The sequence below is a fragment of the Lagenorhynchus albirostris genome, chromosome X (assembly GCF_949774975.1).
Source record: "Lagenorhynchus albirostris chromosome X, mLagAlb1.1, whole genome shotgun sequence".
Taxonomy (NCBI): domain Eukaryota; kingdom Metazoa; phylum Chordata; class Mammalia; order Artiodactyla; family Delphinidae; genus Lagenorhynchus; species Lagenorhynchus albirostris.
In genome coordinates, this window is record NC_083116.1 from 57,500,028 (window position 1) to 57,524,033 (window position 24,006).

A 24,006-nucleotide genomic window follows, 5' to 3' on the forward strand; every position below is an offset into this window, starting at 1 on the left:
ACCTTGGTCACAAATCAAGCCTTTGTAAATTTCAGAAAAATTGAAATTGTATCAAGTGTCTTTTCTGACCACAATGCTATGAGACTACATATCAATTACAGGAAAAATTCTGGAGAAAATACAAACACATAGAGGCTAAACAATACACTACTAAATAACCAAGAGATCACTGAATAAATCAAAGAGTAACTCAGAAAATACCTAGAAACAAATTACAATGAAAACACGATGACCCAAAACCGATGGGATGCAGCAAAAGCAGTTCTAAGAGGGAAGTTTATAGCAGTACAATCCTAACTCAAGAAACAAGAAACATCTCAAATAAACAACCTAAACTTACACCCAAAGCACTTAGAGAAAGAAGAACAAAAGAAACCCCAAAGTTAGCAGAAGGAAAGAAATCATAAATATCAGACCAGAAATAAATGAAAAGGAAATGTGGAAAACTATAGCAAACATCAATAAAACTAAAAGTTCGCTCTTTGAGAAGATAAACAAGATTGATAAACCATTAGCCAGACTCATCAAGAAAAATGGGGAGAAGTCTCAAATCAATAGAATTAGAAATGAAAAAGGAGAAGTAACAACTGACACTGCAGAAAGCCAAAGGATCATGAGAGATTACTATAAGCAACTATATGCCAATAAACTGGACAACCTGAAAGAAATGGACAAAATCTTAGAAATGCACAACCTTCCAAGACTGAACCAGGAAGAAACAGAAAATATAAAAAGACCAATGCAGGCACTGAAATCGAAACTGTGATTAAAAATCTTCCAACAAACAAAAGCCCAGGACCAGAAGGTTGAATTCTATCAAACATTTACAGAAGAGCTAACACCTATCCTTCTCAAACTCTTCCAAAATATAGCAGAGGGAGGAACACTCCCAAACACATTCTGCGAGGCCACCATCACCCTGATACCAAAACCAGACAAACATGTCACACAAAAAAGAAAACTACAGGCCAATAGCACTGATGAACATAGATGCAAAAATCCTCAACAAAATATTAGCAAACAGAATCCAACAGCACATTAAAAGGATCGTACAGCATGGTCAACTGGGGTTTATCCCAGGAATGCAAGGATTCTTCAATATATGCAAATCAATCACTGTGATACACCATATTAACAAATTGAAGGAGAAAAACCATATGATCATCTCAAGAGATGCAGAGAAAGCTTTTGACAAAATTCAACACCCATGTGTGATAAAAACGCTCCAGAAAGTAGGCATAGAGGGAACTTACCTCAACATAATAAAGGCCATATATGAAAAACCCACAGCCAACAATGTTCTCAATGGTGAAAAACTGAAACCACTTCCTCTAAGATCAGGAAGAAGACAAGGATATCCACTCTCACCATTATTATTCAACATAGTTTTGGAAGTTTTACCACAGCATTAAGAGAAGAAAAAGAAATAAAAGGAATCCAAAACGGAAAAGAATTAAACTGTCACTGTTTGCCGATGACATGATAGTATACATAGAGAATCCTAAAGATGCTACCAGAAAACTCCTAGAGCTAATCAATGCATTTGGTAAAGTAGCAGGATACAAAATTAATGCACAGAAATCTCTTGCATTCTTGTACACTAATGATGAAAAATCTGAAAGTGAAATTAAGAAAACACTCCCATTTACCATTGCAACAAAAAGAATAAAATACCTAGGAATAAACCTACCACGGGAGAAAAAAGACCTGTATACAGAAAATTATAAGACACTGAAGAAAGAAATTAAAGATGATACAAATAGATGGAGCGATATAACATGTACTTGGATTGGAAGAATCAACATTGTGAAAATAACTATACTACTCAAAGCAATCTACAGATTCAACGCAATCCCTATCAAACTACCACTGACATTTTTCACAGAACTAGAACAAAAAAATTCACAATTTGTGTGGAAACACAAAAGACCCCAAAGAGCCAAAGCAATCTTGAGAAAGAAAAACGGAGCTGGAGGAATCAGGCTCCTGGACCTCAGACTATACTACAAAGCTACAGTAATCAAGACAGTATGGTACTGGCACAAAAACAGAAATATAGATCAATGGAACAGAATAGAAAACCCAGAGATAAACCCACACACATATGGTCACCCTATCTTTGATAAAGGAGACAAGAATATACAATGGAGAAAAGACAGCATCTTCAATAATTGCTGCTGGGAAACCTGGAGAGCTACATGTAAAAGAATAAAATTAGAACACTCCCTAACACCATACATAAAAATAAACTCAGGGCTTCCCTGGTGGCGCAGTGGTTGGGGGTCCGCCTGCCGATGCAGGGGACACGGGTTCGTGCCCCGGTCTGGGAGGATCCCACATGCCGCGGAGCAGCTGGGCCAGTGAGCCATGGCCACTGAGCCTGCGCGTCCGGAGCCTGTGCTCCACAACGGGAGAGGCCACAACAGTGAGAGGCCCGCATACCGCAAAAAAAATAAAAATAAAAAAAAAATCAAAATGGATTAAAGACCTAAATGTAAGGCCAGACACTATCAAACTCTTAGAAGAAAACATAGGCAGAACACTCTGACATAAAACACAGCAGGATCCTTTTTTGGCCCACCTCCTAGAGAAATGGAAATAAAAACAGAAATAAACAAATGGGATCTAATGAAACTTAAAAGGTTTTGCACAGCAAAGGAAACCATAAACAAGGTGAAAAGACAACCCTCTGAATGGGTGAAAATATTTGCAAATGAAGCAACTGACAAAGGATTAATCTCCAAAATTTACAAGCAGCTCATGCAGCTCAATATAAAATAAACAAACAATGCAGTCCAAAAATGGACAGAAGACATAAATAGACATTTCTCCAAAGAAGATATACAGATTGCCAACAAACTCATGAAAGAATGTTCAACATCATTAATCATTAGGGAAATGCAAATCAAAACTACAATGCGATATCATCTCACAGTTGTCAGAATGGCCATCATCAAAATATCTACAAACAATAAATGTTGGAGAGGGTGTGAAGAGAAGGGAACCCTCATACACTTTTGGTGGGAATGTACATTGATACAGTCACTATGGAGAACAGTATGAAAGGTCCTTAAAAAACTAAAACTAGAACTACCATACAACCCAGCAATCCCACTACTGGGCATATACCCTGAGAAAACCATAATTCAAAACGTGTCATGTACCACAATGTTCATTGCAGCTCTATTTACAATAGCCAGAACATGGAAGCAACCTAAGTGTCCATTAACAGATGAATGGATAAAGAAGATGTGGCACATATATACAATGTAATATTATTCAGCCATAAAAAGAAATGATATTGATTTATTTGTAGTGAGGTGGATGGACCTAGAGTCTGTCATATAGGGTGAAGTAAGTCAGAAAGAGAAAAACAAATACCATATGCTAACATTATATATGGAATCTGAAACAAAAATGGTTCTGATGAACCTAGGGGCAGGACAGGAATAAAGATGCAGATGTAGAGAATGGACTTGAGGACATGGGGAGGTGGAATGGTAAGCTGGGAAGAAGTGAGAGTGTGACATGTATTTATATATACCTCCAAATATAAAATAGATAGGTAGTGGGAAGCAGCCACATAGCACAGGGAGATCAGCTCAGTGCTTCGTGACCATCTAGAGGGGTGAGTTATGGAGGGTGGGAGGGAGATGCAAGAGGGGGGTGATATGGGGATATATGTATATTTATAGCTGATTCACTTTGTTATAAAGCAGAAACTAACACACCATTGTAAAGGAATTATACTCCAATAAAGATGTTAAAAAAAGAAAAACAAACAAACAGCAAGGTCCTACTTTATAGCACAGGGAACTATATTCAATATACTGTGATAAACCATCCTGGAAACGAATATGAAAAATAAATTATATATATATATACATATGTATATATATAACTGAATCACTTAGCTCTACAGTAAAAATACAGAAAACATAAATCACCTAAACTTCAATGAAATATTTTTTTAAAAAGTCAACATCCATTTACTATAAGAACTCTCCACAAAATGGGCATAGAGGCAACAAACCTTGACCTAATAAAGGCCTTATATGACAAGCCCACAGCTAACATCATACTCAACAGTGAAAAACTGAAAGTATATCCTCTAAAATCAGGAACAAGACAAGGATGCCCACTCTCACCAATTTTATGCAACATAGTTTTGGAAGTCCTAGCCACTGCAACCAGACAAGAAAAAGAAATATAAGGAATCCAAATTGGAATGGAAGAAATAAAACTGTCACTGTTACTATGCAGATGGCATTATAATACATATAGAAAATCCTAAAGATACCACCAAAATACTAGAACTCATCAGTGAATTCAGTAAAGTTGCAGGATATAAAATTAATATATAGAAATCTGTTGCATTTCTAGACACTAACAATGAACTATCAGAAAGAGAAATTAAGAAAACAGTCCCATTTACAATCGCATTAAAAAGTATAAAATGCCAAGGAATAAATCTAAGTAGGAAAAGACCTGTTCAAAGAAGCTATAAGACACTGATGAACAAGACTGAAGATGACACAAACAGATGGAAAATATACCATGTTCATGGACTGGAAGAATTGATATTGTTAAAACAACCATACTACCCAAGGCAATCTACAGATTCAATGCAATCCCTTTCAAAATACGAATGGCATTTTTCATAGAAGTGTAATAAATAATTCCTCGTTTGGATTACAAATTCTAAACTTTGTATGGAAACACAAATGACCCCAAATAGCTAAACCAATATTAAGGAAAAAAAGTACAAAACTGGAGATGTCACACTCCTGATTTCAAACTATACTACGAAACTATAGTAATCCTATCTGTATGGTACTGGCACAAATACAGAAACGTAGATCAGTGGTACAGAATAGAGAGCCCAGAAATAAACCCACACACTTATGATCAATTAATCTACAACAGAGAATGTAAGAACATACAATGGTGAAAAGACAACCTCTTCAGTAAATAGTGTGGGAAACGTAAGTTACTTGCAAAGGAATTAAACTGGATTACTATCTCACACCACAAATATAAATTCAAAATGGATTGAAGACTTAAATGTAGGACCTGAAACTATAAAACTCCTAGAAGAAAACACAGGCAATAAACTCTTTGACATCGGTTTTGATAATATTTTTTTGATACATCTCCTCGGGCAAGGGAAACAAAAGCAAAATAAATACATGGGACTACATCGAAGTAAAAAGCTTTTGTACAGTGATGGGAACTATCAACAGAACGTAAATGTCACCTACTGAACGGGAGAACATATTTTCAAAGGATGTATCTGATAAGGAGTTCATATCCAAAAATATACAAAAAATTCATACAATTCAACATCAAAAGAACAAACAACCTGATTAAATCTGAGTAGACATTTTTCCAAGGAAGACATACAGCTGCCAACAAGCACATGAAAAAATGCTCAACACCACTATTCATCAGGGAAACTCAAATCAAAATCACAATGAGGTATCACCTCACACCTATCAGGATGGATATTATGAAAAAGACAACAGAAAACGAGTATTGGCAAGGATGTGGAGAATAGCAAACCCCTTTGCGTTGTTGGTGTGAATGTAATTGGTGTAGCCATTATGGAAAATAGTATGAAGGTTCCTCAAAAAATTAAAAATAGAACTACCATATGATCCAGCAATTCCACTACTGGAGATTTATCCAAAGAAAACAAAACCACTATTTTGAAAAGATATTTATTCCCCTATATTCATTGCAGCATTATTTACAATAGCCAAGGTATGGAATAAACCTATGTTCCCATCAATAGATGAATGCATAATGAAGAAGTGGTATACATATAAAATGGAATACTACTCAGCCATAAAAAAGAATAAAATCCCATCATTCATGACAACATGGATGGACCTTGAAAAGTGTTCTTTTTTAAAACTTAAAGTTTAGCTACCTATAGACACACATTAAAGATTTGGGAGTGCTTAATAAAGCACTATAAAGCTTATCATCATCATCATCACCATCATCATCCTGTAAGGTTTGCTTAAATTCCAAGTTTTCTCCTCCATCTACATTGGAAATAAGCAATGGCTTTTGCTCTATGAGCCATCAATATAATACAAAAATGATTTGCAGGCATCTAAAAACATTGGGTGGAGACATTTTTAGGTTAGGATAATTATAATATATATAGAAAAAAAGCACTGACAAATATTTAAATATAAATCAGTGTTTTGGAAACCCAGATTTAGCTAATATAATGAATGAAGTTCCTGTTATTAAACTGATGTAGTTAATCTTTTTGTTTAGTGGAGATACCGAAATTGTATGTTAGTCTAAACTCTATATTAGAAAATTTAGTCATTCAACTCTGGCTCCTATTAGGCCAATGGTTCTTCCTGGACACACAAAAAATAAAGAAAATGCAATGACATGAAAGCAGTTACCATTTGTGTGACATGAAGCATGCTTTACAATATTACTCATTGAAAAAGTCAAAGATAGTCACAGAAACAGAAATGTCTTAAGTTGACCGTTAAAAAGGTTGGTTTGGTTCTCTCTAGATAGATCTCTCCTGTCTTACACTCACAGAAGAAAGGCCTAGGACCACTCTGTCCTCCTTATGACCACTTCTTAGCATCCAAGCCAACTGAGTAAGAATATGAAATGCATCTTGAAAAGGGAAGGGTGCTGATTCCAATCATGCTATCAGGCTAACTGGCATTATACCATATCATGAAGCTAACATCTCACTGCAAAGACCTGGCAGGATTCTACTTATGGCTCTGCCAATCCTGAGTTGATTGTTGTAGCTACTATTACAGAATTGGATATTCACAGGCTGTTTCCCAAGGAGTTGGATGGCAGCTGAAATTCCTAAAAATATTTTGTCACAATAGAACTTGAAGAAAAAAAAAACAAACAGATGAAGAATCTGCTAGCTTTTAAAGAGTGAACACTACAGGAATTTCATTTGAAGCACTTTATTACTTCCTTGTAAGTTGTCAGTTTAAATCTCTCTGAGGCCAAATTCCATGTCTGTCTGTTTGAAATAGTTCATAAACTGAGGAAAGGGGGGTAGTCATATTTTGGGAAATTCAAAGGCACACATGACTAATCCATGCTTTGAATGTTATCCAGGGATATCAGCACTTCTCCAGATCTGCAGAGAAAGATGGGGATAAAAGTCCTTCCTCTTTTTCCCTCTATAACCCAAAATATTTTACAGAAAATACTAGGTAATAGGATTATTTTGTATTAATGACCTATCAGGGAATTAAGACACACAGATTGTACAATAGAAACAGAGACAGAAACATGAGATGAGAATATCAGCAGTGCAATATATGAAGGCAAAAAAAATTAAATTTCATCATTTTTTAGTAACTCAATAAAAGGCTGATGGAATTTGAGAAAAATATGACTCACAAAATGAATTTTAGGGCTTCCCTGGTGGTGCAGTGGTTGAGAGTCCGCCTGCCAATGCAGGGGACACGGGTTCGTGCCCCGGTCCAGGAAGATCCCACATGCCATGGAGCGGCTAGGCCTGTGAGCCGTGGCCGCTGAGCCTGCGCGTCCGGAGCCCGTGCTCCGCAATGGGAGAGGCCACAACAGTGAGAGGCCCGCGTACCACAAAAAAAAAAAAAATGAATTTTATTTCAATGTGTTGTAATGTTTTCTCATATTGTTTGGTGCAGAACAGATGTTCAAGAAACATATGTTAATGAAAAGACAACCCTCAGAATGGGAGAAAATATTTGCAAAAGAAGCAACAAAGAATTAATCTCCAAAATATACAACAGATCATGGAGCTCAATATTAGAAAAACCCAAACAACCCAATTAAAAAATGGGCAGAAGACCTAAATAGACATTTCACCAGAGAAGACATACATATGGACAAGAAGCACATGAAAAGATGTTCAACATCATTAATTATTAGAGAAATACAAATCAAAACTACAATGTGGTATTACCTCACACCGGTCAGAATGGCCAGCATCAAAAAATCTACAAACAATAAATGCTAGAGATGGTGTAGAGAAAAGGGAATCCTCTTGCACTGTTGGTGGGAATGTAAATTGATACAGCCACTGTGGAGAACAGTATGCAGGTCCCTTAAAAAACTAAAAATAGAACTACTATATGACCCAGCAATCCCACTACTAGGCATATTCCCTGAGAAAACCATAATTCAAAAGGGCACATGTACTCCAAGGTTCATTGCAGCACTATTTACATAGCCAGGACATGGAAACAATCTAAATGTTCAACAACAGATGAATGGATAAAGAAGATGTGGTACATATATACAACGGAATATTACTCAGCCATAAAAAGGAACGAAATTGGGTTATTTGTAGAGACGTTGATGGAGCTAGAGTCTGTCGTACAGAGTGAAGTAAGTCAGAAAGAGCAAAACAAATATCATATATTAATGCATATATGTGGAATCTAGAAAAATGGTACAGAGGAACCTATTGCAGGATGGGCATAGAGACGTAGACATAGAGAACGGATATGTGGACACAGGAGGGGAAAGGGAGGGTGGGATGAATTGGGAGATTAGGATTGACATATATACACTACTATGCGTAAAATAGATAACTAGTGGGAACATGCTATAAAGCACAGGAAGCTCAGCTCGGTGCTCTGTCACTACCTAGATGGGTGGGATGGGGGGGTGTGGGAGGGAGGTCCAAGAGGGAGGGGATATAGGTATACATATAGCTGATTCACTTCATTGTACAGCAGAAACTAACAAAACATTGTAAAGCAATTATACTCCAATTTAAAAAAGAAACATGTTAAATGAAAATCATGAATTCATATACATTTTTATCTATAGACAGATATTAATTGATGATAGATACATACATATATACATACATACTATATCTCTTGGTCTGTAGTTACATAGATATAATCTCTAAATCGATATCAGACAATATTGTCAAGAATAGCACCTGTGGGTCCTATCTTAGTGAAAAAAGAATTATCATCAGTAATTAGTATGTTGATTATATGTATAGAAATTAATTTTTGGAGTAATTTTTAGATACCTAAGTACATTTAAATTTCCCAAGTATTTTAATGACCCTACACCAATGCACACACACACACACACACACACACACACACACATTTTTATTTATACTTTTCATTTGCTAAATGAGATACGTTTATTAATACCAGAGACTTTAGCATAGCCACTCTCTGAATTATCTCAAGATCTGAATTAGTGGAGTTTGAATGAATCAGTTTCCATTATACAGAGGAAATATAACAAAGAGGAAAATAAACATCTTTGAAATGGAAAAATGATACACATCAAAAAAGGAAATAAAATCACATAAAGTAGAAAATTTGAAATACCTTTATGCTAAGCAGATAAAACAATATGGCATACCTGATATTATTCTGCATTTTTAAGAATTTACATGTCAAGCTATATGAATAAATAGAGTGCTCTTCTCAAATGACTTAACCATTTCTAAACCTTTTTACTTTCATTTTTTTGCTTGCAACTGTTGGGGGAAAAATAACAATTTAAAGGCAAAAATAATATACAAAAACATCACTATATTTAAAAAGTGATGTCATGATCATTGCATTTTGTTACCCTTAGACCCCATTTTCAAATTGCAAATGCAAAGAAATAATATAAACAAATGGAGAACAAGTTTCATTTACTTAGGCAAACTCAGTAGGGTTCAAATAGGCTTCCCCAGACATATGACATTGAAACAGAAGATAACAGCAGACTCTTATCAATAATTAATTTGACAGTTGTATGTAAAATTATACAGAGCTGTAAAATATTATCTCTTTCTTTACAAAAAAATGTTGAGACATAAGGATCTGAAACAGGAAAATACTGTAAAGCATTTTAACAATCATTTGGGAAAAATAGGATAATTCTCAACCGATAACAGATCATATTAAAAACATCAACTGAATTTTTCAAAAGTATATTTAAGTAAAATTAATGAAAGTTAAGTTTTTAATGGATAATAAGTGTAATGCCAAATATGAAACTTACTGATAGCTAAATTGAGAATTGATTCTATCTCAATTATCTTTACTAATGGAGGAGTGAAGAAGTGTGTCTAATGCAAAATAATGCATAATCCCAGAATTATTTCTACTTGGCTTACAGAGCATTTTTCTTCTTAGATGACTGTAAGTGAGTAGGATATCCTTGAGCATGTAAAATAAATTAATGTATTCTAAGAAGAGAAATTACTATAGAGCTGTGCAGATTCCTCTTCCTTCCCGTTTAATGATTTTTCTACTGTTTGCTATTTAGACTGAAGTATTCATGCCTTTCCCTACTCAATCCTTTATCTATCTCTATCATCTCATTCTAGGCACAAGCAAAGGGTTATGAATTGAGGAGTCTTTTTTTGTTCCAATAATTCTCATTGTGGTAAATCCAAGTTGTAAGACGGAAGGCCAAGGCTCTAATCCAAGGAAGGAGGCTCCGTTATCTTGTAGGAACTGAAGCATACATGCCAAGTAAATTAGGAGGGGATGAAAACCTCAAACTGGATTTTAACATTTACTATAAGACATCATGATGATGAGGAAAAAGTATAGGCCCTGGACTTTAAAAGACCTGGTCTGAAACCCAGTTCTGCCACTCAGTTGCTCTGTAACCTCAAGCAATTAATTTAAACTCACTGAGCCATACATTGTTTACTTGAAAAATGAAGACAATATTCATAAGGTTACTATAAGATTAAATGAAGTGTATATAAAACACTTAGCACCCATGTCTGGTACTAATAGAAACTTAATATATATTATAGGTTTTTCTCAACAGATAAGGTACCGAAGTTTACTCAAGAGTACATTAGCCTCAAAGCAATTATAAAATCCTTTTTTTCTTCCATCTACACAGGATACATCTTTCATCAGGACACAGACCTGATTATTTACATGGTACTGATTCTAGGCTCTGTCAATGTATTTTAGAAGTCAATAAATAGATTATCATTTATTGAGCACCAAGGTCATATATTTCAGGTACTATTATGACCTCTATATTCATTTATATGCACAGGGCTGCTTTCTTCTTGTATCAGAATTTGTTTATAAATATCTAAAGTCTAAAAAATCATTATCTAATCCCCAAAGCCTGAGTCTGTTCCTAAATTCTCTATCTTAGCTAATGACATAATCATCCAACTTATAACCTAGGCTAGACATGAATCATCCTAGATTTCATCCTCTCGCTCTCTATTTTGATCAGTTACCAAGTGTCATTAATTCTAATTATGAAGCAACTATGAATCTCTTTTCTACTCTTGAATTCTCCTCAATTCAGGTCCTCAGTATTTCTCCCTTCATTGCTACTTACCTTCAACTGCAATTGTTTTTAAAGCATTTACTCAGTTACTTATCAGTGGTTCCTTTTACCTACAGCAGCTTTTTTTTTTATTTGAACAAAATCCTATATGAAATAGAACATGTAAAATTCTGAGGCAGAAGTGGGGAACCTAGAAGTACTTCTCCAATCCCATGTCAGCCAGTAAGGAAAGTCCTTGAAAGACCCTTTGGAAAACCATTGGTCTATAGGGAAAAAACTGTTAAACAAGATAGCTTCCCAAGCTGGTTTTTCCCACTCTTTCTAACTCTAACTCTAACTCTAACTGTATCACCTATAAGTCTCCCAACTTAAATCTCTGCTCCCATCTCTTCCACTTAATTGCTATTCCCCCTAGCATACCAGGCCCTTTCTCATCAGTGTATATCTGTCTACAGAGGATGTTTTTCCTCTGATTCTCCATCTGTCCAACACTCAGCCTATAAGACATAACTCAAATCTCTATGAGCATTACCCAACTTAACAAATTGATTTAGTTGCTCTCATTCTGTGATATTATAGCACCTTGTATGTACTTGTATTATAGTCTCTATCATACTTTAATTAAATTGAAATTATTAGTTTACATTACCTTCTCCCTAATTCTACTGTGACAAGGACTACTACTCATATAATTTTGCATTACCTAGGATCTAATACCCAAAACACATTAGGTTTTTTTAGTTTTATGTATCATTGAAGATACAAAGATCATATTGTCATTAAATACATTTTCTACCACATAGTAGCTTTAATGATTTTTAAAGGTTCAGTTAGAGAAATAGCAAGCTTATTTTTTTTCAATTCCTTTTTTTAAATTGAGGTATAGTTGCAAGCTTATTTTTGAGTGTTTTATGTGCTTTTATGTTCTTTGTTTTAGAGAATCAAAAATGCAAATTTATGAGACTGGTATTTTTAGGGGAGTACTGTTTATCACAGTGTTCGATGAAAAACACTGAATCATTATTCAAGACAATGACTACTTGTACTTTCTTCTTTTCTAATCATAAGGTACTACCAGGGATGATGCATATTATTTCTACATTTTATCCTAGAGTAATAACATGGAAAAGATACACAGATGCCCAGAACTTTTGGAAACAAAAGGAATATTATTGAGACATATCAACAAGCAGGTATACTACATCCCATAGGAGGCTTTGAGAAAATGCTAGTTTGGCCAGTCCCCCCCGCCCCCTGCCATCTCTGCCCACAGCACACAAAAACATACATACATACACACAATAAGGCCTTGAAAGAGATTTCTTACAAGGAAATGACAATTAATTTTTAAGTCATGTCCATTTGATTTGAGTCACTGGAATAACAAAACTGTTTTCATGAATAATCAAAAAAAATCAATAATGTAACCTCTAGTAGAGCTTGAAAAGCTCTGAAGGACAAGGCAGTTAGATCAATATGAGTTCATTTCAAATGCTGGGCAGTATGAAGAGACAAGGCTGATCATCGGATGGATTTTATTACCTGTCGGAGTGATAAGTCCTGGTGATAAGAGGCCTGGAACTGAATGGGGCAGAAGGCGAGCATTGTCCTGCAACACTCCCAAAGAACGCTTAGGAGGCCTGCCAGGCCTTGAACTGTTGAAAAACAGACAAAGATCAGGTTAAAATATGCTCTTTGGAAATACCATCACTTGCTACATTCGCCTAAATCTTGTTTAATTACCAAGAATGATATACTTTTATATTAAAGACTATTTTCATTGATTACTAAAGGACCAATACTTTATACTAAACTTCCAAAATAACTATGGCAAGCATTAAAACCATAAGAGATCAATTTCTAGTTTAGATTCTATTTACAAGCCAGCACTTTGCAATACAGCTTACCTGTTGTGAGAAACCCAAAGTTACCCCCGCTCTTAAAGGTACACTTGATCCCTGGTATTAATACATGCAACTGAGATCTGAGATAGGGGCTCACAGAATTAGGATCGTATAGAATATGAAGTGATTAAGTCTCTGTTCAGCATGCCAGAGGTGAGGGGTAAAAAGCTGATATGTAGAATAAGACCTGATGTTTACTAGCATTTCCACAGCTGCTGGGAGCCCACAAGGAAAAAAGAACCCCTGCCCTCAGGTTTTTTTCATACCTATTATTTAAACCAGGCTGTATAACCAGCAGTACACTCTCTTGGAGTGGCTGTACTAAGGAAACCTGCCACCTTTGCAATCTAGGCTGTTTTGTCTCACAGATTGATTGGTATTTTTAACTGATGAGTTGATGCTAAACTTAAAACATTAACCTAACCTATTCTATTTGCACATTCTTCACCCAGGTGTGAACAGTTTGCAGTTGCAAATATTAATCCATAAAATAATGGAATAGAAAGTCAGTATCAGGCTTCCATCTTGTACTCTAATACAGTCAGTGTACTAAATATATCATTTAGAAGCTGTCACTACATGAACAGACTTATAAGTCACTGAACATTAGGATCAAGTCATTCTCAAGTCATGCAATATATTTCAAATATTACTTTCTTAATGTTACTTAAAATACTGCTGTTGCTTCTTAGTAGAAATGCAGTTTACAAAGCTGAATCAGAGGGATTTTGACAAAATACTGCAAAATACTATATTAAATAACCCAAGCTGCAAAAATGTATAAGGTTCAGATAGAGAACATTTCCAAAAATGACTTTTTGTTCACAAAGAAATTTAAGTTAAACCTCACTCTATCAACATTGCAGTAGCAAAGTGCTCCATCAATGTAAGACAAACTCTGCTTTCAAATGAAGACGACTTCTAGCAACCTTATACAGAGGTACTATTACCCAGTTCATTTTTCATACACTGTGCTGATGTTATTTTCTTTCATTGTACATCAATATTGTATATCAATCTAGCATGAAAGATTCTTTTTTTCTCATTTAATGTTTCAATTTTATAAACTGAATCTCCTCTCCCTCTTTCTACTCAAGTTTGGGCTATAATTTATTTTCTTTAATTCAGCGTTGTTATCCTGTTTGTCCTTGCCCTGTTTTATGGCTTCCTAACTCTTTGAAGGAATATTGATAAGAAAAATATCCAATTTACTTCAAATGCCCTAAAGGATCCCAAGGTCACTGAACAATATTCATCAGGTTATATCCAGTCATTAGAAAAAGGCACTTTTTGTTGAATAATCGTCACCAAGTCTGTACTTTCCAAGTGATTCTTTGTATCTTTCTATTTGTCAGAATTCAAGCCTACTAACTTTATTAAAGACCACCTGATAACTCTTTGTACTTTTCCAGCATAAAAATTTCAGTGCTGTCTTTATGCTCATAATCAATTTCAGACAGGCTGTCTCCAGAAGAAAACAGCCTGATGCTCACTCTACTTCCCTGAGACAGTTGTTGACAGTATACTTTGGAAGCTATAAGGTTTAAACAGTTCTGTTCCAAATTTATTGGTCAATCTCACAATTTGATGTAGCTCTTTTCCAATAAGCTGACTCAGGCTTGGGGGGCATTAGATTACAGGCCTCTTAGTCTGATGGTTCTACCTTAAATTCCAAGATTTGAAAAATTTGGTCAAATTTCCCACCATCAGATCTATATGGGGGAATTCATGGCTAATGTCACAAATGGCTTGGTAGTATTTACTACAAATGCTATAAGCCAAGAGGATCATATTCTCCATCCTAACATTATTTTCAGTTTATAATTTTATGATGTTGGTATGATTAATTGTGAGCCTCCCCAACTAAAATGTAAGGTCATGAAGGCAGCACATATGTCTGTTTTTGTTTGTCACTGTACCCTGAGCAATTCTCATGGTGTCTAGCACACAGTAGGGGCTGGTAAATGGTTAATTAAAATCAGTTAATGAGTAATGATAGGACACATTATTTTGCCATGGCTACAGTTTCCAAATATTCCTTTGATTGCTCTATTATTGACCAAATAAATAGAAAGCCATCATTTAATCATCAGGTAAGCACTTTTAAACTTTGGACTTTACAGCAATTATAAGAGCTTCAAAATATGATCCAGTCCAATCTATTTACAAGGTTAAAGAAGGGTAGATGATAGATACTGTCTTATGTCTGAAAGTTCCTACAAACTTCAAGACCCATTCAAGGGCTGAAGGTTCCAGCAGTTATTCATGTGTAATGACAGTTTCACTTATTCAATCATCCAATAAACAAACATGCACTAAGTGCCCATTCAGTGTGTATCTGGCATTGAAACTAGGTATCAGGGTTACAAGGTTAAAAAGTTAGCTTGACAAGGGCAAGGGTTTTGGTCTGTTTGTTCATTGATATATTGTGAGAACCTAGAACAGCTTCTGCCTTTGAAGAGCTTAAGGTCTAGTGATAGAGATGTGTGTTTGACCTGCTATTTAAAATTTATGATTAACTCTTTAGTGAGTATGGTTGTGTGATGTATCCTTCCAAACTTGTTTAAACTTATCAGTGAGAAAAATCATATTCAGATGCTTTTGCTTATACTCTTGGAAAGAAGACTTGGGCCCCTAGGGTAAACTAATTAGAATAAAATTTGTGAAGGTGCTTTATAATCAATAGAGCTCCATACTAATACAAGGTAGATTTATTCTTACTTTTAGACCAAATAACCCTCAGTAGTAAGATATTCTTAGCAATAAAGTTCTTGCATTTCTTTTCAAAGAACACAAGCCTGACAACATGATGAAAGACTATGGAGGACTCTGTAGAAAGTTGGGAAATATTCTTGATAGATGATCTTGCCACACTTCTTATCTTTAAGAGCTTTATTAGCATTAGGCAGATATTTACATATTAATCAAGACAAATAAACATGTGGTGATTTAACTAGAAAACTGTTATTTGGATGACAATTTAATCAGCATAGGTTGAAAGGTTCATCATTGCAGCATCCTGTTTCTGCTAAAATATTGATTGTGTTACTGATTTCAGTAATGCTTTATTTTACAGGGCACAAATAACCATGTAATTACTCTTTAAATGAATGATAATTGCTTGTTGGCAATTATTTGTTTTCAGTTTAATTACAAGGTTATTTGTACTCTGTAAAATAAAACAGGCCCTTTTTAAAGTGGCTCTGGTTATATCACCCATGAGCATCATAAACAAAACTTTATGGTACAAGGCAAACAACCCGCCAAAATAGCAAAACTCTTATTAAAAAGCTCAGCTAAATCTTTGAGATCATCAGCTTTATAAAATCAACATTAGGTGTAACATTTATAGGTGGTTTGGAAGGAAATTATACCAAAGAATCATGATTTTCTCTGGGTCCAGGTCATCCCATAACATAATTTATCCTGATATGTATTTTACCCTTCACTCTGTAAACTTCTTCAGAAGAAATGAAATAGTAACTCAGCTTCCTGCGATTAAAGAAAAAAACAAATTGAAATATGTATCAACAGTATTTCATTTTTCTGCAGTTAAAGTGGATTACCATCAGAGCATTACCTCAAAGTTTATAAACTTTGTAGAGTTGACAGGTCCCTAAGAAAGAAAGTCAGTAGGTCTTCTGGTGTCAACAAGATATGACACAGTCTGTGAAATATCTATTCCAAGTTGTAATAAAGTAGCTGATATTTTGCTCATTAAGATTATGAAATTTCACTGTTAGAGTTATTTTTATCTTGTATCATCAGCCATTTGTATATGAATCAAGGAGTAAACAATTGAGTAATTTTATTTCAAAGAAAAAATCTTATTAATAAATTAATTAGTGATGTCATGAGACTTCAAGATATTTAATGTAAACCATATATCATCAGTACATGATTTAGCGAGGAACCACAAGTCATGTTATCCTCTTCAATGAAAGTTTGGTTTACTACTCTTTAAAGAAACACTCATAACATTCTTGGACAAACTGAGGATATAGTGGCAGTTAACTGTGGTATTAGCAGCAACTTATAAAGATCACTGCAATTGGATTCCTGAAGTGGGAGCTGCAAGCCATGACCTGGGATTCACTTTTCAGAGCCATCACTGATATTTAAAATCCCTTGGGACAGTCCCTGAATGTGTCATTTTTTTCAATTACATTAGAAGCCAAGAAAACCAAGAATGGCATTCGCTTTGAAGGTGTTGTTTACCTGACTGTGAGAATGCTGCTCTGACTTTTCAATATGCTTGTTAAATTAAATAAGAATCTTTCTATCAGAACAATAAGACTTTTAATTGCATTGCGGATTAATAATAATCTCCTAGGCCTGACATTTATTACAACATTTCAAGGATGCCAATAGTAGTTAAACTCTATCTGACCTTTCAGTGTTTATGAAGAGAAACAAACTCTGACCTCACAGCAACTTAAATCCATCTTCTCTCAGTGTTAGCAAACTGATCACTTGTCTAACTATTGCACTGGATTGTATTCTCAACCAGATCAAAGGCAGCAGCAACCAATTCAGCACCCGGGAAAAAGTCATCCATGCAAAATGGGCAATTAACATTAATCATATATGAAATTGTTCAAGCTGATAACTGGAACCTGGTCACTATGGTAACTCTCATAAAATGGTGCTTATGTTAAACTGGGCATCAATCAGCTCTTGGTTTATGGGAACTTAAAGTGTGGCTCATCATGTCTCTAGGAGCTATCAACACAAGGAACAAAAAAACACACCAGAGGCAAGGTCATTTATATTCCATTACCATTTACTTCCTTTTTCAGCTCTCATAGGCATATCCAAAACTTAAATTTGAATACATTAAAAGCATCAATACCAGCATTCCATTAGAGTTAGGGAAGTTAAGGAAATTATCTTTAACATAAGGGGGTTCAGAGGATGAGGAAAAATCTTCCTTGTTAGGGTCATGTCTTACAATACCAAGGATCATGTAGAATAATTCATGTTTAGCATTAATCTTATGATTATAATAAATTGGATAATTTATAGTTATTATTTTAAATGGTGATATTTAATTTCCTTTTCTAATGCTGAACTTCTATTTTTCCTTCAATAAAAAAAGAAATCTGATGTAATAGACAATTTAAGGGTTGACTACTCACTTCTTAGAAAGTATAAATGTGAAGCTATTTTATACTTCATTTACTTGACTCTGCTCCCTATTTAAATTAAATTTGCTCTAAGCCTGGTGTTAGCACCTTTAAACAAGTTTAGTTTTTGTCATAAATTGACTGAATTCTAATAAATGTCTTAGTATAATTAACAAAGATTGTATAACAGAAATGCTGGTATATGACAAATTCTTAGTAGCCTCTTTTCGTTCTGCTTATGTAATTCCAATTAACATCGATGGAATCATTGCACCTTAGTAAATCTTAGAGTGAATCAAATTAAATAACCATTTCCCTAAAGATGCAGACGTAGAGAGTGGACTTAAGGACACGAGGAGGGGGAAGGGTAAACTGGGATGAAGTGAGAGAGTGGCATTGACATATATACGCTACCAAATGTAAAATAGATAGCTAGTGGGAAGCAGCCGCATAGCACAGGGAGATCAGCTAGGTGCTTTGTGACCACCTAGAAGGGTGGGATAGGGAGGGTGGGAGGGAGACGCAAGCAGGAGGGGATATGGGGATATATGTATACATATGGCTGATTCACTTTGTTGTAAAGCAGCAAGTAACACAACAATGTAAAGCAATTATACTCCAATAAAGATGTTAAAAAATAATAAAATAAAAGGTTTAAAAAAGAAATAACCATTTCCCCTTCTAAAGTGTATCATACCACTGTCAGACACAATCTTTTTAAAATACAGGCATTCTTGAATTCAAAGAATGTGTCACTGCTCAAAAATTTGATATTAAGAGAATGATAAGAAGTTAACATTCACATTTGGATACATTCCACTGGCATCTCAAATTCAAAATATGCCTCCCCCAAATCCCACTCCCCACACCTTCCTTCTCTTGTTTTGTCAGCAATATAGGCATGCTTTTCGTTGCCAAAACTATAAACTTGAGGGTAATTTTGATTCTCCCTCCACCTCTCCCTTCATTTTCAGTCTCCAATATTTTTGTTCCATTGTAATATATGTTGCAAATTTCCATCTCTATCCATTCCTATCTCTAACACCCTACTTCAGGCCCTCATCACTTCATGCCCAGGTTATGTTCAACAAGTTGTTTCATTGTTCCAATACATTCTACATAAACTGTGATCTGAATTTTGGTGAAACATCCTTTCATTATGTCATCTTTTGCTCTAGAACCCTCAATACTTCCTGAGTGCATACAAAATAAATTCTAAATGCCTTGGTCTAGCAATCTGCCCCAATATATCTTTCTTCCCTTTTCTCTAATTACTTCTTAAATGAATGTCCTTCTCCAGCTGGATGAGTAGATTCCCTATCTGCTAAGCGTAGTATTTGACCCTAGAACCCTTCCATTGTGAAATATCTTCAAGGTATTAGGGTTCCTGGGGAAAAATTTTGTTAAGCTCCACTGTCTTGGGAAGGTTTCAGTATAACCTGCTGTAAATGGTGCTGTTTTTCTGAAAGGCCACTGCCTTTTACTTTGTGTCATCATACAGGCTCTCTTTAATGATTATCACAAAGGGAACTTCAGTACCAGCATTAAGGGAGCATGTTACAACTAGCCAAAATATTATTTTTCATGTCTGGCAAATGAAGTCCCATTGGTAATTGTCAGTCTGTGCATAATCCCATGATGATCTCAAGAGTTAACATTTCATGTTTGAATGTCAATCAGAAACTGCAGGAGTATTGTGTTAATATCACAACTCTGGAGAGCTTAGGAAGTTGAGTAAGATTTTTAGGAAGCTGATCACTATTAACCTGACTGCATTAGTCTCTATGGTTAGGAATACAGCCTGGAAGCACATATTTAATGGATAAATACAGAAGCCAGTTTCCTTGCTGATTTAAAATCTTTTTAAAATTTTGCTCTACATGGATAAATATTAGCAACCCATATTAAAATAAAACTACTTTAAACAATCTTAGATATTCAATGTAATGCAGTGGAAAGCACTAGGACTTAAACTTGAGTTCTAATCTCAGTTGTGGGAGGCAGAATTCCAGAATTCTCCTCCATCCCAAGATTTCCAGCCCTAACTGCTAAAACTGTGAATGTAATGAGATATTAAGTTATATTACATGGCAAAGGTGATTTTCTACATGTGATTAAGGTAACTAATCACATGAATGAGCTAATTGAAAAGGAGATTATCTAGGTGGATCCAATCTAATTATATGAACCCTTTAAAAACAGAAAATTAGAGAACACAACATTGCTGGTATGAAAATGGACAGCGTTATATGTCAAGGAATGCAGGTAGCTTCTAGAAGCCAAGAGTAACCCTGGGCTGACAGCCAGCAAGAAAACAGGTACACAAGTTTTACAGTTGAAATGAACTAGCTTCTGTCAACGTCAATGAGCTTGTGAGCAGATTCTACTGCAGAGCTTCCAGATAAGAGCCCATCCTGACCAACACCTAGATTTCAGCCTTGTAAGACTGTGAATACAGTCAAGCTCCTCTAGATTTCTGACAGATAGAACTCTGAGACAGTAAATGGTTGTTATTTTAAGTTGCTAAATTTGAGGCAATTAGTTGCACAGCAACAGAAAACTAATATACCAGTTTTGCCATTATTGAGCTGTGTGACCTCAGGCAAATTACATGACTATTCTAAATATGTTACCTCATTTTATGATTAGAGATGTAAACTAAATAATCTATTAATCTGATCATTAGAATCATGCTACATTTCTGGTCAAAAGCAGATAATTCATTAACTTCTAAGTATACATAGTTTTCCACTTTCTCATATGTCTATTTTAGCTCATATTTTAAGTAAAGCTGCTGGATTGGTCCTATGGAAAATTACTCCAAAAAAGGGCAAAATGTGTGCATAATACTATAGCATTATCCTCACCTTATAGTTGTGTGTAGATAATTAATCAATATATGTGAACACCAGTTTGAAAAGCTAAAAGTGCTACACAACTTAAAAGGAAGAAAATTCTGACACATACTGTAACATGGATGAACGTTGAGGACATTATACTAAGTGAAATAAGGCAGTCACAAAAAGACAAATGTTATAAGATTCCAATTATATGAGGTATCTAGAGTAATTAAACTCATGGAAACAGAAAGTAGAAATGTGTTTGCCAGGGGCTGTGAGGAGGGAGGGAAATGCGAGTTGTTCTTCAATGGGCATAGAGTTTCAGTTTTGCAAGATCAAAAAGTTTTGGAGATCTGTTGCATAACAATGTGATTACAGTTAACATTACTGAACTATACACTTAAAATGGTATAGAGGGTAAGTTGTATATTACATGTATTTTACCAAATTTTTTAAAAATAAATAAAATGTTTAAGATGATACATTTTATGTTATATGTATTTTACCACAATTTTTAAAGTGCTATATAAATTCAACAGTAATATTACTATGCTTGCAGTTATTGAGTTAAAATTTCCACTGAAATAATTTTGAAGGCCAACATAAGTCTAGCCAGAGAGATATATTCTGCAGTTTACATGTTAGAAAAGTAGTTTTCTCATCTGAATGATAGTACTGAAAGAATTTCCAACTCTCCCAACCATCTCCTACTACATACTTAATTTACGTTCTGATACGTCCTTACTTGTAAGGCAAAATTCAAGAGCTCAACCTTTACACTTTAATTTCACAACTCTAATTTTTCCTTAAGGTAACTGTAATACATGTAATACATGTTTATACACAGATTTCTTTCTCATTTTCCTTCCCCATTCCTTACTTTGATAGGAAAACAGGGGTTTTTTTAGGTATTCCTCCCCCCAAAAACCTTTGCCCCCATCTCTTTCCCGCTTCAAAATAATAAAGAAAATTTTCATCAAAGACAGAGTAGCTCATAGCAGTTGACTAGAAAATAGAGAACTCAATTCTAATTTTTCTTTGTTGCTGACTGTGGCATAGTCATGGATAAGTTGCTAAACTTTAGTAAATAGGCATGAAGATCTTCAAGGTGGCCATGGCAGTGGACATGCATGTATAAGGTTCCCTGCCCGCCCTCACTTTCATTCTGAAGTCAGGTAAATTTGGGTAGATTCAGATATCACAAGTAAATCCTGACACAATGTGGCCTGGATACACATTAACACACTTTTCTAAAAGTCATTTTTCTTCCTAAATCATCGTTCCCGTGAGGCAGCAAAATTCAATAGCCCAACAAGGGACTATGAACCCAGAAACTGAATTTATCTGTGCCATTGATCCAGTTTGTGACCCTGAGAAACTCAACTTCTCTATGCTTCAGTTTTATCATCTGCTAAATGGGTACCAAAATGATTTGATTCAAGGAATTATGAAGAATTGGAAACTCCCTTCTGTAAAATCCTCCACAATAAAATAATATGCAAGAAGGGAAAATAAACAGCTAATGTGTGAGCATCTTTGAGCAGAATTTTCCAATTTAAACAGATTCTCACTTTATACAGTAGTGGTGTGGTGCAGCATACAATTACTTTGATAATGTTTTTATAGGGGTATCCTTGAAGCTGTTTATTTTTTCTTCATTAGCTGTTCTAAGTCAAAAACACTATCACTTTCAGTATGGAATTCTCAAAATAACCTTTTATTTCACTGTCTTCAAGCAAACAAACTTAACAAATCCAACTGCTGTCAAAGATTATTTTCCTATTTCCTTCTAGGTTCCCCTCACCCAGTGTGAATAAACTCTTCCTGTAAAAGAGAACCTTTTCCAAAACACATGGTTATTTCCCCCCATACCTAAACTTACATCTCTTCTTTAACTATAGGAAAATAAAATAAATGTAATTTGCATATTTTAATGTTCCCTCATAAGTACATTTGACTCTCACTAGAATGTTTTACCACTTTCCGAAGCAAAATGAAATTTAATAGCACCCATGGCTAATGTGGGTCTCCATTTCAGATGAGATTTCTTGATAATACTGATGACAATTTGATCCTATAGCTCCTACTACCAACAAGACAAGGTTGCAAAAAGGGCAATGTGATACAAGTCCTTAAGACTGACTTCTAACTAATGTGAGATAAACTTGAAACCAAACTTCACCAGCTTATCCATAAGTTAGATTTAGATTCAAAGCCTATACAGGCCTCTAAGAGTAGGATATGTTGTTGTGGGCACATTCCTGATGGCTAAACCCACAGCACAGTTCAAGGTTAGAAAAATGCCTGACACAGCTCAAAATGGAAAACCATAGTTTTACTGTGAGAAAATGAATATATACACACTTATGTTCACTGTTTAACACTTGAAATGACAAAATTTATCCCAAAATATAGGGAGGGAAATGGAGTAAAAAAACATTAGAAACTTTTTCAAAGTTTACATGAGGGAACTGTATTTATAAATAAGAAATGAGAGTATGTATTTATTCTGTGTGATTTTGCTTTTGTTTTTTGATTCATGCCATTATCTAGACCATTACTCTTATATTAGTATTATTATAATTATTGTACTAGAAAATACTTTTTGTGACATAATCTCATAGTGTATGTATTCATTGTCTTTGGAATTTCTCTTTCTGGGGGTTGTTTTCTTCTTTGAGAGAATGCTATTTTCTGGCACAGCAGGCTAGACAATAACAAATATGCTGTTAAAATAACATTCGCCTCAAGGCAGGAGGATTAGATAGAAATAAACTTTTATATCCTAAAATTAGAAGTATTTCTAAAAGAAGTGTTTTATCACTGATAATTTTTTTCCAAGAT

General features: G+C 34.9%; 1 protein-coding gene across 1 annotated transcript in view; it reads right to left on the reverse strand.

Annotated features, from left to right (window-relative positions):
• The window catches only part of DACH2 (dachshund family transcription factor 2), a 638,219-nt gene that overhangs the window by 384,219 nt on the left and 229,994 nt on the right, over positions 1-24,006 (reverse strand). The window contains exon 3 of the mRNA XM_060137515.1: positions 12,835-12,947. Coding sequence (XP_059993498.1) covers positions 12,835-12,947 — 113 coding nt within the window. The remainder of the gene's footprint in view (positions 1-12,834; positions 12,948-24,006) is intronic.